The 13,226-nt window shown below is 40.3% G+C and overlaps 1 protein-coding gene across 11 annotated transcripts in view; it reads left to right on the top strand.

The window, feature by feature from the left end:
• Positions 1-13,226, top strand: part of CEP70 (centrosomal protein 70) — a 114,197-nt gene that overhangs the window by 16,909 nt on the left and 84,062 nt on the right. For 5 of the 11 annotated variants that reach the window (XM_073023571.1, XM_008008954.3, XM_073023576.1 and 2 more), the window contains 4 exons: positions 9,716-9,789; positions 10,972-11,062; positions 11,182-11,305; positions 12,138-12,318. In XM_073023571.1, coding sequence (XP_072879672.1) covers positions 9,721-9,789; positions 10,972-11,062; positions 11,182-11,305; positions 12,138-12,318 — 465 coding nt within the window. In that variant the 5' untranslated portion in view covers positions 9,716-9,720. Of the gene's footprint in view, positions 1-9,663; positions 9,790-10,971; positions 11,063-11,181; positions 11,306-12,137; positions 12,319-13,226 lie in introns of those variants that run through there. The other 6 variants (XM_073023569.1, XM_073023573.1, XM_073023570.1 and 3 more) reach the window with 2 other exon arrangements.

Genomic DNA, 13,226 nt, shown 5'->3' on the forward strand with positions numbered 1-13,226 from the left:
CCTGTAGCTGCCTGTAGCTGTTTTTGATTCCTGCACAGATGCTGGTACCATGCAGCTTTTATGGCTGTTAGTGGTTTGCCCTCCTCCACTTATATTTTAGTGTTTGTAAGAATAACTTTTCACCAGCTTTTGATATAAATACAGTTAGCTCTCTATATCTGCCAGTTTTGTATCCACAGATTCAACCGACTGCAGATTGAAACCTGCAGATAAGGAAGGCCAACACCATTTAATAGAAGGAACTTGAGCATCCATAGATTTTGGTACTTGCAGGTGGTTCTGAAACGAATCCCCAATGTATAGGGAAGACCCGCCGTATTGCTTCTGGGTTTTTAACTTTGCTCTCTAGTTGCTTCTGTTTTAATGTGGGATGCAGAGATGAAAAAACTATGCTGTGGCCATGCCATCGTCCCAGAATTGTTTCTTTATTCTCTTTTAACTGCTTTAATGTTTTTATTTTAAATGGCTTTTTAGTATTTTAGATGTCTTTTTTCCCTTCAAGAGCATATAGCTTGATTTTTAAAAATCTAGTTTGACAGTCTTTCTCTTAACTGGAGCCATTCATGATTAATGTAATTACTGATGTGGATTTAAATCTACCATATTGTCAAGTACCATGTGCTTTTCTCTCTGTTTTATCTCTTCTCTGCTTATGTTTCTCTTCTTTTGGGTTTATTTTTAGTTTTATTTATTTTTTATTTTTTCCGAGGCAGAGTCTCTCTCTGTCGCCCAGGCTGGAGTGCAGTGGCACGATATTGTCTCACCGCAACTTCCATCTCCCAGGTTCAAGTGATTCTCCTGTCTCAGCCTCTCAAGTAGCTGGGATTACAGGCGTGAGCCGCCACACCTGGCTAATTTTTTCTATTTTTAGTAAAGATGGGGTTTCACCATGTTGGCCAGGCTAGTCTCGATCTCCTGACCTCATGATCTGCCTGCCTTGGCCTCCCAAAGTGCAGGGATTACAGGTGCGAGCCACTGCACCCGGCCCTTGGGTTTATTTATACATGTATTTATTATACTTTAAGTTCTAGGGTACACGTGCACAGTGTGCAGGTTTGTTACATATGTATACATGTGCCATGTTGGTGTGCTGCACTCATTAACTCGTCATTTACATTAGGTATTTCTCCTAATGCTATCCCTCCCCCATCCCCCCATCCCATGACAGGCCCCGGTGTGTGATGTTCCCCACCCTGTGCCTAAGTGTTCTCATTGTTCAGTTCCCACCTATGAGTGAGAACATGTGGTGTTTGGTTTTCTATCCTTGCGATAGTTTGCTCAGAATGATGGTTTCCAGCTTCATCCATGTCCCTACAAAGGACATGAAGTATTCTTTTTTTATGACTGAATAGTATTCCATGATGTATATGTGCCACATTTTCTTAATCCAGTCTATCATTGATGGACATTTGGGTTGATTCCAAGACTTTGCTATTGTGAATAGTGCTGCAATAAACATACCTGTGCATGTGTCTTTATAGTAGCATGATTTATAATCCTTTGGGTATATCCCCGGTAATGGGATGACTGGGTCAAATGGTATTTCTAGTTCTAGATCCTTGAGGAACCACCACACCGTCTTCCACAATGGTTGAACTAGTTTACAGTCCTACCAACAGTGTAAAACCTTTCTATTTCTCCATATCCTCTCCAGCACCTGTTGTTTCCTGACTTTTTAATGACCGCCATTCTAACTGGTATGAGATGGTATCTCATTGTGATTTTGATTTGCATTTCTCTGGTGACCGGTGATAATGAGCATTTTTTCATGTGTCTGTTGGCTGCATAAATGTCTTCTTTTGAAAAGTGTCTGTTCATATCCTTCACCCATTTTTTGATGGGATTGTTTGATTTTTTCTTGTAAATTTGTTTAAGTTCTTTGTAGATTCTGGATATTAGCCCTTTGTCAGATGGTTAGATTGCAAAAATTTTCTCCCATTCTATAGGTTGCCTGTTCACTCTGATGGTAGTGTGTTCAGAATTGGTGGGTTCTTGATCTCACTGACTTCAAGAATGAAGCCGTGAACCCTCGCGGTGAGTGTTAACAGTTCTTAAAGATGGTGTGTCTGGAGTTTGTTCCTTCAGATGTTCAGATGTGTCTGGAGTTTTTTCCTTCTGGTGGGTTCGTGGTCTCACTGATTTCAGGTGTGAAGCTGCAGAACTTCGTGGTGAGTGTTACAGCTCATAAAGGCGGTGCGTCTGGAGTTGTTCGTCCTTCCCGGTGGGTTCGTGGTCTCGCTGGCTTCAGGAGTGAAGCTGCAGACCTTTGCAGTGAGTGTTACAGCTCATAAAGGTGGCGTGGACCCAAAGACTGAGCAGCAGTAAGATTCATTGTAAAGAGCAAAAGAACAAAACTTCCACAGCACGGAAGGGGACCTGAGCAGGTTGCCGCTGCTGGCTTGTGCAGCCTGCTTTTATTCTCTTATTTGACCCCACCCACATCCTGCTGATTGGTCCATTTTAACAGATATTTGATTGGTCCATTTTACAGAGAGTTAATTGGTCTGTTTTGACAGGGTGATGATTGGTACGTTTACAAACCTTGAGCTAGACAGAGTGCTGATTGGTGCATTTACAATCCTTTAACTAGACACAAAGTGCTGATTGGTGTGTTTACAATCCTTTAGCTAGACATAAAAGTTATCCAAGTCCCCACCAGATGAGCTAGATACAGAGTGCTCATTGGTGCAGGCACAAACCCCAGGCTAGAGGCAGAGTGCTGATTGTTGCATTTACAATCCTGTAGCTAGACATAAAAGTTCTGGAAGTACCCGCGCTGCTGCGCCTCAGGAGCTCAGCTGGCTTTGCTTAGTGCTGGCACTCCTCAGCCCTTGGGCGGTGGATGGGACCAGGCGCCACAGAGCAGGGGGCGGCGCCCGTGGTGGGAACCCATGGGGGAGGGGGCTTGGGCATGGCAGGCTGCAGGTCCCGAGCCCTGCCCCCTGGGGAGGTGGCTGAGGCCTGGCGAGAATTCGAGTGCGGCGTGGGTGGGCCAGCAGTGCTGGGGGACCTGGTGCACCCTCCACAGCTGCTGGCCTGGGTGGTAAGCCCCTTATTGCCTGGGGCCAGCATGCCAGCCAGCCGCTCTGAGCAAGGGGCCACAGAGCCTGCACCCACCTGGAACTCGCGCGGGCCTGTGAGTGCTGGGGACATTCCTGTTTCCCTCCCGTGCCTCTCCCTCCACACCTCCCTGCAAACAGGGAGCCGGATCTGGCCTCAGCCAGCCTAGAGAGGGGCTCCCACAGTTCAGTGGTGGGATGAAGGGCTCCTCAAGCACTGCTAGAGTGGACGCTGAGGCCGAGGAAGCGCCCAGAGTGAGGGCTGCTAGCACGTTGTCCCCTCTCAGTAGTTTCTTTTGCTGTGTAGAAGCTCTTTAGTTTAATTAAATCCCATTTGTCTATTTCGGTTTTTGTTGCCATTGCTTTTGGTGTTTTAGTCATGAAGTCCTTGCCCATACCTATGTTCTGAATGGTATTGCCTAGGTTTTCTTGTAGGGTTTTTATGATTTTAGGTCTAACATTTAAATCTTTAATCCGTTTTGAATTAATTATTGTACAAGGTGTAAGGAAGGGATCCCAGTTTCAGCTTTTTACGTATGGCTAGCCAGTTTTCCCAGCAGCATTTGTAAATAGGAAATCCTTTCCCTATTTCTTGTTTTTGTCAGGTTTGTCAAAGATCAGATGGTTGTAGATGTATGGTGTTATTTCTGAGGCCTCTGTTCTGTTCCATTGGTCTGTATTTCAGTTTTGGTACCAGTACCATGCTGGTTTGGTTACTGTAGCATTGTAGTATAGTTTGAAGTCAGGTAGCGTGATGCCTCCAGCTTTGTTCTTTTTGCTTAGGATTGTCTTGGCTATGAGGGCTCTTTTTTGGTTCCATATGAACTTTAAAGTATTTTTTCCAATTCTGTGAAGAAAGTAATTGGTAGCTTGATGGGGATGGCATTAAATCTATAAATTACCTTGGACGGTATGGCCATTTTCACGATATTGATTCTTCCTATCCATGAGCATAGAATGTTCTTCCATTTGTTTGAGTCCTCTTTTGTTTCATTAAGCAGTGGTTTGTAGTTCTCCTTGAAGAGGTCCTTCACATCCCTTGTAAGCTGGATTCTTAGGTATTTTATTCTCTTTGTAGCAATTGTGAATGGGAGTTCACTCATGATTTGGCTTTCTGTTTGTCTGTTACTGGTGTACAGGAATGCTTGTGATTTTTCTTTGATTTTGTATCCTGAGACTTTGCTGAAGGTGCTTATCAGCTCGAGGACATTTTGGGCTGAGACAGTGGGGTTTGCTAAATATACGATCAATGTCATCTGCAAACAGGGACAATTTGACTTCCTCTTTTCCTAATTGAATGCCCTTTTTTTTCTTTTTCTTGCCCGATTGCCCTGGGCAGAACTTCCAACACTATGTTGAATAGGAGTGGTGAGAGAGGGCATCCCTCTCTTGTGCCAGTTTTCAAAGGGAATGCTTCCAGTTTTTGCCCATTCAGTATGATATTGGCTGTGGGTTTGTCATAAATAGCTCTTATTATTTTGAGATACGTTCCATCGATACCTAGTTTATTGAGAGTTTTTAGCATGAAGCGCTGTTGAATTTTGTCAAAGGCCTTTTCTGCATCTATTGAGATAATCATGTGGTTTTTGCCTTTGGTTCTGTTTACGTGATGGATTACGTTTATTGATTTGCATGTGTTGAACCAGCCTTGCATCCCAGGGATGAAGCCAACTTGATCTTGGTGGATAAGCTTTTTGATGTGCTGCTGGATTCGGTTTGCCAGTATTTTATTTAGGATTTTCACATCGATGTTCATCAGGGATATTGGCCCGAAATTTTCTTTTTTTGTTGTATCTCTGCCAGGCTTTGGTATCAGGATGATGCTGGCCTCATAAAATGAGTTAGGGAGGATTCTCTCTTCTTCTATCGATTGGAATAGTTTCAGAAGGAATGGTACCAGCTCCTCTTTATACCTCTGGTAGAATTCGGCTGTAAATCCATCTGGTCCTGGACTTTTTTTGGTGGTAGGCTGTTAATTATTGAGCCTGTTATTGATCTATTCAGGGATTCCAACTTCTTCCTGGTTTAGACTTGGGAGGGTGTATGTGTCCAGGAATTTATCCATCTCTTCTGGATTTTCTAGTTTATTTGTGTAGTGGTGTTTATAGTATTCTCTGATGGTAGTTTGTATTTCTGTGGGGTCGGTGGTGATATCCCCTTTATCATTTTTTATTGCATCTATTTGATTCTTCTCTCTTTTCTTCTTTATTAGTTTTGCTAGCAGTCTATTTTGTTGATCTTTTCAAAAAACTAGCTCCTGGATTCATTGATTTTTTTTTTTTTTTTTTGAAGGGTTTTTTGTGTCTCTATCTCCTTCAGTTCTGCTGTGATCTTAGTTATTTCTTGTCTTCTGCTAGCTTTTGAATTTGTTTGCTCTTGCTTCTCTAGTTCTTTTAATTGTGATGTTAGGGTATCTATGTTAGATCTTTCCTGCTTTCTCTTGTGGGCATTTGGTGCTATAAATTTCCCTGTACACATTACTTTAAATGTGTCCCAGATATTCTGGTACATTGTGTCTTTGTTCTTATTGTTTTCAAAGAACATCTTTATTTCTGTCTTCATTTTGTTATTTACCCAGTAGTCATTCAGGAGCAGATTGTTCAGTTTCCATGTAGTTGTGCAGTTTTGAGTGAGTTTCTTAATCCTGAGTTCTAATTTGATTGCACTGTGGTCTGAGAGACAGTTCGTTGTCATTTCTGTTCTTTTGCATTTGCTGAGGAGTGCTTTACTTCCAACTATGTGGTCAATTTTTGAATAAGTGTGATGTGGTGCTGAGAAGAATGTATATTCTGTTGATTTGGGGTGGAGAGTTCTGTAGATGTCTATTAGGTCTGCTTGGTGCAGACCTGAGTTCAAGTCCTGGATATCCTTGTTAACTTTCTGTCTCGTTGATCTGTCTAATATTGACATTGGGATGTTAAAGTCTCCCATTATTATTGTGTGGGAGTCTAAGTCTCTTTGTAGGTCTCTAAGGACTTGCTTTATGAATCTAGCTGCTCCTGTTTTGGGTACATATATATTTAGGATAGCTAGCTCTTCTTGTTGAATTGATCCCTTTACCATTATGTAATAGCCTTCTTTGTCTCTTTTGATCTTTGTTAGTTTAAAGTCTCTTTTATCAGAGACTAGGGTTGCAACCCCTGCTTTTTTTTTTTTTTTTTTTTTTTTGCTTTCCATTTGCTTGGTAGATCTTCCTTCATCCCTTTATTTTGAGCCTGTGTGTGTCTCTGCACGTGAGATGGGTCTCCTGAATACAGAACACTGATGAGTCTTGACTCTTTATCCAGTTTGCCAGTCTGTCTTTTAATTGACACATTTATCCCATTTATATTTAAGGTTAATATTGTTATGTGTGAATTTGATCCTGTCATTTTGATGATAGCTGGTTATTTTGCCTGTTAGTTGATGCAGTTTCTTCCTAGCATTGTTGATCTTTACAATTTGGCATGTTTTTGCAGTGGCTGGTACTGGTTGTTCCTTTCCATGTTTAGTGCTACCTTCAGGAGCTGTTGTAAGGCAGGCCTGGTGGTGACAAAATCTCTCAGCATTTGCTTGTCTGTAAAGGATTTTATTTCTCCTTCATGTATGAAGCTTAGTTTGGCTGATATGAAATTCTGGATTGAAAATTCTTTTCTTTAAGAATGTTGAATATTGGCCCTCACTCTCTTCTGGCTTGTAGGGTTTCTACCGAGAGATCTGCTGTTAGTCTGATGGACTTCCCTTTGTGGTTAACCTGACCTTTCTCTCTGGCTGCCCTTGACATTTTTTACTTCATTTCAACCTTGGTGAATCTGACAATTATGTGTCTTGGGGTTGCTCTTCTCAAGAAGTATCTTTGTGGTGGTCTCGGTATTTCCTGAATTTGAATGTTGGCCTGTCTTGCTAGGTTGCAGTAGTTCTCCTGGATAATATCCTGAGGAGTGTTTTCCAGCTTGGTTCCATTCTCCCTGTCACTTTTGGGTACACCAATCAAATGTAGATTTGGTCTTTTCATATAGTCCCATATTTCTTGGAAGCTTTGTTCGTTCCTTTTCACTCTTTTCTCTAAACTTATTATCTCGCTTCATTTTATTAATTTTATCATCAATCACTGTTATCCTTTCTGCCACTTGATCAAATCGGCTACTGAAGCTTGTGGTGCATGCGTCACCTAGTTCTCATGTCATGGTTTTCAGCTCCATCAGGTCATTTGAGGTCTTCTCTACACTGTTTTTTCTAGTAAGCCATTTGTCTAATCTTTTTTCAAGGTTTTTAGCTTCCTTGTGATGGGTTTGAATATCCTCCTTTAGCTTGGAGAAGTTTGTTATTACTGATCTTTTGAAGCCTACTTCTGTCGACTCATCAAAGTCATTCTCCATCCAGCCTTGTTCCGTTGCTGATGAGGAGCTGCGATCCTTTGGAGGAGAAGAGGCGCTCTGATTTTTAGAATTTTCAGCTTTTCTGCTGTGGTTTCTCCCCATCTTTTTGGTTTTATCTACCTTTGGTCTTTGATGATGGTGACTTACAGATGGGATTTTGGTATGGATGTCCTTTTTGTTGACGTTGATGCTATTCCTTTCTGTTTGTTAGTTTTCTTTCTAACAGTTAGGTCCCTCAGCTGCAGGTCTATGGGAGTTTGCTGGAGGTCCACTCCAGAACCTGTTTGCCTCGGTATCACCAGCGGAGGCTGCAGAACAACAAATATTGTAGAACAGCAAATGTTGCTGCCTGATCCTTCCTCTGAAAGGTTCGTCTCAGAGGGGCACCCGGCTGTATGAGGTGTCAGTTGGGTCCTACTGGGAGGTGTCTCCCAGTTAGGCTACATGGAGGTCAGGGACCCACTTGAGGCAGTCTGTCCGTTCTCAGAGCTCAAAGACCGTGCTGGGAGAACCACTGCTGTCTTTAGAGCTGTCAGACAGGGATGTTTCAGTCTGCAGAAGTTTCTGCTGCCTTTGTTCAGGTATGCCCTGCCCCCAGAGGTGGAGTCCACAGAGGCAGGCAGGCTTCGTTGAGCTGTGATGGGCTCCACCCAGTTCGAGTTTCCTGGCTGCTTTGTTAACCTACTCAAGCCTCAGCAATAGTGGATGCCCCTCCCTCAACCAGGCTACCACCTTGCAGTTCAATCTCGGACTGCTGCACTAGCAGTGAGCAAGGCTCTGTGGACGTGGGACCCGCTGAGCCAGGCATGGGATATAATCTCCTGGTTTGCAGTTTGCTAAGACCATTGGAAAAGTGCCGTATTTGGGTAGCAGTGTCTCGATTTTCCTGGTACAGTCTGTCATGGCTTCCTTTGGCTACGAAAGGGAAGTACCCTGACTCCTTGTGCTTCCTGGGTGAGGTGATGCCCCGCCCTGCTTTGGCTCGCCCTCTGTGGTCTGCACCTGCTTTCCAGCCAGTCCCAATGAGAAGAACCAGGTACCTCAGTTGGAAATGCAGAAATCACCCGTCTTCTGCATCAATCACACTGGGAGCTGCAGACTAGAGCTGTTCATATTTGGCCATCTTGGACTTGGGTATATTTTTTAAAATCCATCATTATAGTCTTGTTTTTCCCCTTTACTAGTTAGAAAATTATATGCTTCTGTTTGATTCTTCAGTTGATGTCCTAGAAATTCTCAAGCATCCTTAACTTATTCAAAAGCCCAATGTTATCAGATACCTTTACCAGTGTCCACCTGGATTGTAAACAAACTTAGAACACTGTTACTCCATTTGCCGTACTCTCAGCTAATATATTTCTGTTATTGTGTACTTTAATTGTATATTTTAAACTTCACAAGATCTCGTTATGTAGTCTGTGTTTAGACTCATTTTTTTGCTCTATTTTTTTCTATATCTCTGCTTTTCTATCAGGGAGTCTTCTGCATGAAGCATCTTCTTTAGAATTTTTTTACAGAGCAGATTTGATGAACTCTCAGATTTATTTTGTGTCATGTATTTGAAAATATATTACTTTTGCCTTTATTATTCATTAATGAATGTTTTCACTGGCTTTAGAATTAGATCAGCAATTATTTTCTTTCAGCACATTAAAGATATGTCTAGGTATGACTGACTTTTTTTTTCTTTTTTCTTTTTTACTTTATCCCAGTTGCAGTATGTTGGGTTTCTAGAATGTGTGGATTTGTGTCTTTCATTGATTCTCAAATTTTTCTTAGCCATTAGCTCTTCAAATGCTGCTTCCACTCCATTCTTTCCTTTGTTCTTGGGTACCAGTTATGCATTATACTTCATCAGTGTATCCTCTATTTGGAGGAGTATGTCTTCTGTATTTTTCTGAATGCAGCATAAAGAACTGAAAGAAGCATCTTCCAAAAGTTAACAGTTTATTAATGTCACATGCTTTTCACATTATACAGTTAGATATTTCCTTCATTCTGTGGTGGGGGGTGGGACAGGACAGAGTATGTGTGTGTGTGGTATATGTGTAAAATCCCAGAATGCTTTATTTCCAGAGGAGAACATTATAAGATAGGGTTTATTCAAATGAGTCTTACAATCTGCTATCTAAGAAGTCATGAAGTTTTGACGCAGGAATGACCTGAATTGCCCTGCAAGAGAAGTGGATTCTTTTAAATATACTTTTCTTTAACTCCTATTGCACTTTTTGTCTTTTTTCATTCAGGCAACTCAAATTTTTTAATTGCCAATTTCTGTTTCTTTTGATTCTACAAAAGAAACTATGTTTCCGGTAGCCCCTAAACCTCAGGATTCCAATCAACCGTCAGATAGACTCATGACTGAAAAACAGGTAAACTTAAAATAGTTAAGACATTGCTTCTCAAAATATGTGCCAAAGAATGCTACATCTGCAAACAGGAAAATTTGACTTTAAAAGGATGCTTTTCTCATAATTTTGGGAAATGCTGGGTTAAAGACTATGAAATGGTTTAATTACTCTAAGACTTCACAATATTAGTCTCCAAAGGGAGGATTTAGTATACAACATTTCATACCTACTTAACACTAGTTTGATGAACATTTCATTAGACTAGTGTTCTGTAGCATGTACTTTGGAAAATGCCATTCCCAGCTATTTTCAGAATTTACAATTACTTTACCTTAAAGTGTAAGAGGTATCAGGGAACAATATGTATAAGTTAATCATTCAAAATATGTGACTTTATTATGTATAGAGCATTTTATTTTTATGAGTTACAGTAGATGTTCTGAGACACTAACTCAGAGCTTTTGGTTCCTAAAACAAACCTCAGTGATAATTTTAGTTGTGTCTACCACGTAGTTAAACTCTGTGATCAGAAAGACTAAAGCATAAATGAGGGAAAAGTTATGAATGGGAGGAGGTGTCAAAAAAAAGGAGGAAAAAGTCAACAGTCAAAAAGAAAGATTTATTTGACTTTGAGAGCATCTTTCAGTATGATTCTGTTAGAGTCAGTTATCCAGATGGACAGGCTCCTTTTTATAGTTAGACCTTGTCCATTTGACAAGGAGCTGTCTGAAATATTGGCTCCAACTAGTCAGGTATGTTTTGATTTTTTTGTGACCCTAGTCATTATGAAATTGATACTTAGAAGTGACTCACCTTTTCTTTACTATTCAGTTATTATAGCCTAGTGTGCAGATGTTTATTCTGAGCAGGGCGTGGTTTGGCTTATTAAATCTAAAACCTTAGAGTTGTTTGATTCACTGAAATTACAAGGTGTTTTTATTGTTGTTGGTTTTGTCCATTGAGGCCTACATGTGAGTATTCTGTATAATGCAATAATTTGTGCTTATTTACATACTTCTAGTCTATTGCTAATTTTGCTAGAAACAATAAATGTGTTTTTTGGATATTGTATATGCATAAACATTTATACTTAAAACTTTTGAAGAAAATGTTCTATTCTGAAAATGCAGGAAATTATGTATGAGAGAATTTCTTCACTTTATATCTTAAAGTTGACCCTTTTTCCTTTCTTTGTAATTGTAGCAGGAAGAAGCAGAATGGGAAAGCATAAATGTGCTATTGATGATGCATGGCTTAAAACCTTTGTCTCTAGTCAAAAGAACAGATCTCAAAGGTAATTAGATCCTATTCTTGCTGCTTAAGGTAAAAAGTATTTTTCCTTAAAAATTTTTTTATCTTAAATCTTTTGCCTTTTATTTTTACTATCTGTATTACATACTTTTTAAAATGTAGATCTCATCATTTTTGACAAGCAGTCATCACAAAGGATGAGACAGAATTTGAAATTGTTGGTGGAAGAAACATCACGTCAACAGAACATGATACAGGAGCTTATAGAAACTAATCAGCAGCTTAGGTAAGAAAATGGAAAATATTTCTTTTGAATTGTTTGTATGCATTCTAAAAATAACTGCATTGAAAACAATCTTGAAATTTAATTTCCCATTTTGATTAAATATTAAACTAAAAAATATTTTTGGCTGGGCGCGGTGGCTCAAGCCTGTAATCCCAGCACTTTGGGAGGCTGAGACGGGCGGATCACGAGGTCGGGAGATCGAGACCATCCTGGCTAACACGGTGAAACCCCGTCTCTACTAAAAAAAAAAAAATACAAAACACGAGCCGGGCGAGGTGGCAGGCGCCTGTAGTCCCAGCTATGTGGGAGGCTGAGGCAGGAGAATGGCATGAACCCGGGAGGCGGAGCTTGCAGTGAGCTGAGATCCGGCCACTGCACTCCAGCCTGGGTCACAGAGCGAGACTCCATCTCAAAAAAAAAAAAAAAAAAATTTTGTAGGTAAAATTTTAATAGGTAAATCTTTTGGTAATAGCTTAGCATGTATGTTTAATGGTACCCTGTATTTCTTCTATTAGTTTCTGTTGCAGGATGAGCATCTCAAATCTGAAATTTTGAAAGGCTCCAAAATTTGAAACTTTTTGAGCACCAACATGATGCTTAAAGGAAATGCTTATTGGAGCATTTTGGATTTTGGATTTTCAGATTTGAGATACTTAACTAGTAAGTACGATGCAAATATTCCCAAATCTGAAATATGAATCACTTCTGATTCCAAGCATTTTGGATAAAGAGAATGCAAAGAAACTTTAGAAAGTCAATATGTTGTTATATGGATATGTTTGGTAATTTGATTTTAATACTAAGGGAAGAAATTGTATGTCTATTAACTTAGAAATGAACTTCAGCTAGAGCACAGCCGAGCAACCAATCAAGAACAACGAGCTAATGACTTGGAACAAATTATGGAGAGTGTGAAATCCAAAATTGGTGAATTGGAGGATGAATCACTAAATAGGGCTTGCCAGCAACAGAATAAAATAAAAGATCTTCAAAAGGAGCAGAAAACTTTACAGGTACTGAGTTATGAATTCCTAGATGATAGTTAGTTAGTACTAAAACAGCTTATTATGGTCCCAGGTGACTTCCATGTTGTTTGATTCAGTGGTTTTTACCTTTTTTGGCCTATCACTGCTACCTTGAAATTTTCTTCACTTGATTTCCAGAATGTCCTCTTTATTTCCCTCTGACCTTACTGATCATTCTCTAATTTCTTTTGCTGTTTTTTTTCCCTCATCTCCCTAGCCTCTTAGTGTTGGAATTCCCCAGTGCTCAGGCTTTGGATCTTTTCTCTTTCCTATATACTTTGATTCCCTTGGTAATCTCAATCTAATATAGGATCCAAAATTTATATCTGTAGCCCTGTCCTCTCCCCGAATTCCAGACTCATATCCAGTTGCCTACTTGATATCTCTACTGGATATCTAATAGGCATCTACAACTTTATTTATTTACTTTTTTGAGTCAGCGTCTGGCTCTGTCACCCACGTTGGAGTGCAGTGGCGCAATCACGGCCCAGTGCAACCTCTGCCTCCTGAGCTCAGGTGATCCTTCCACCTCAGCCTCTAGAGTAGCTGGGACTACAGGCACATGCCACCATGCCTGGTTAATTTTTATATTTTTTATAGAGACAGGCTTTTGCCGTGTTACCTAGGCTGGTCTCAAACTCCTGAGCTCAAGCGATGCGCCTGCCTCGGCCTCCCAAAGTGCTGGGATTACAGGTGTGGGGCACTGCACCTGGCTGGCATCTACAACTTTTTATGTCTAAAACAGAAATGGCAATTTTATGACATTAAATAATTAACTTTCTAATTTTAAAAACTTAAAACTTGGGTGTTTATTGTGATTAAAGGAAATGAATCTTGTGCTGGTAACTAATGTTTAGTTGTGTGAGATGTTTCTGATCTTTACCAACATTATATCA

Source organism: Chlorocebus sabaeus, chromosome 15 (assembly GCF_047675955.1).
Source record: "Chlorocebus sabaeus isolate Y175 chromosome 15, mChlSab1.0.hap1, whole genome shotgun sequence".
Lineage (NCBI taxonomy): Eukaryota > Metazoa > Chordata > Mammalia > Primates > Cercopithecidae > Chlorocebus > Chlorocebus sabaeus.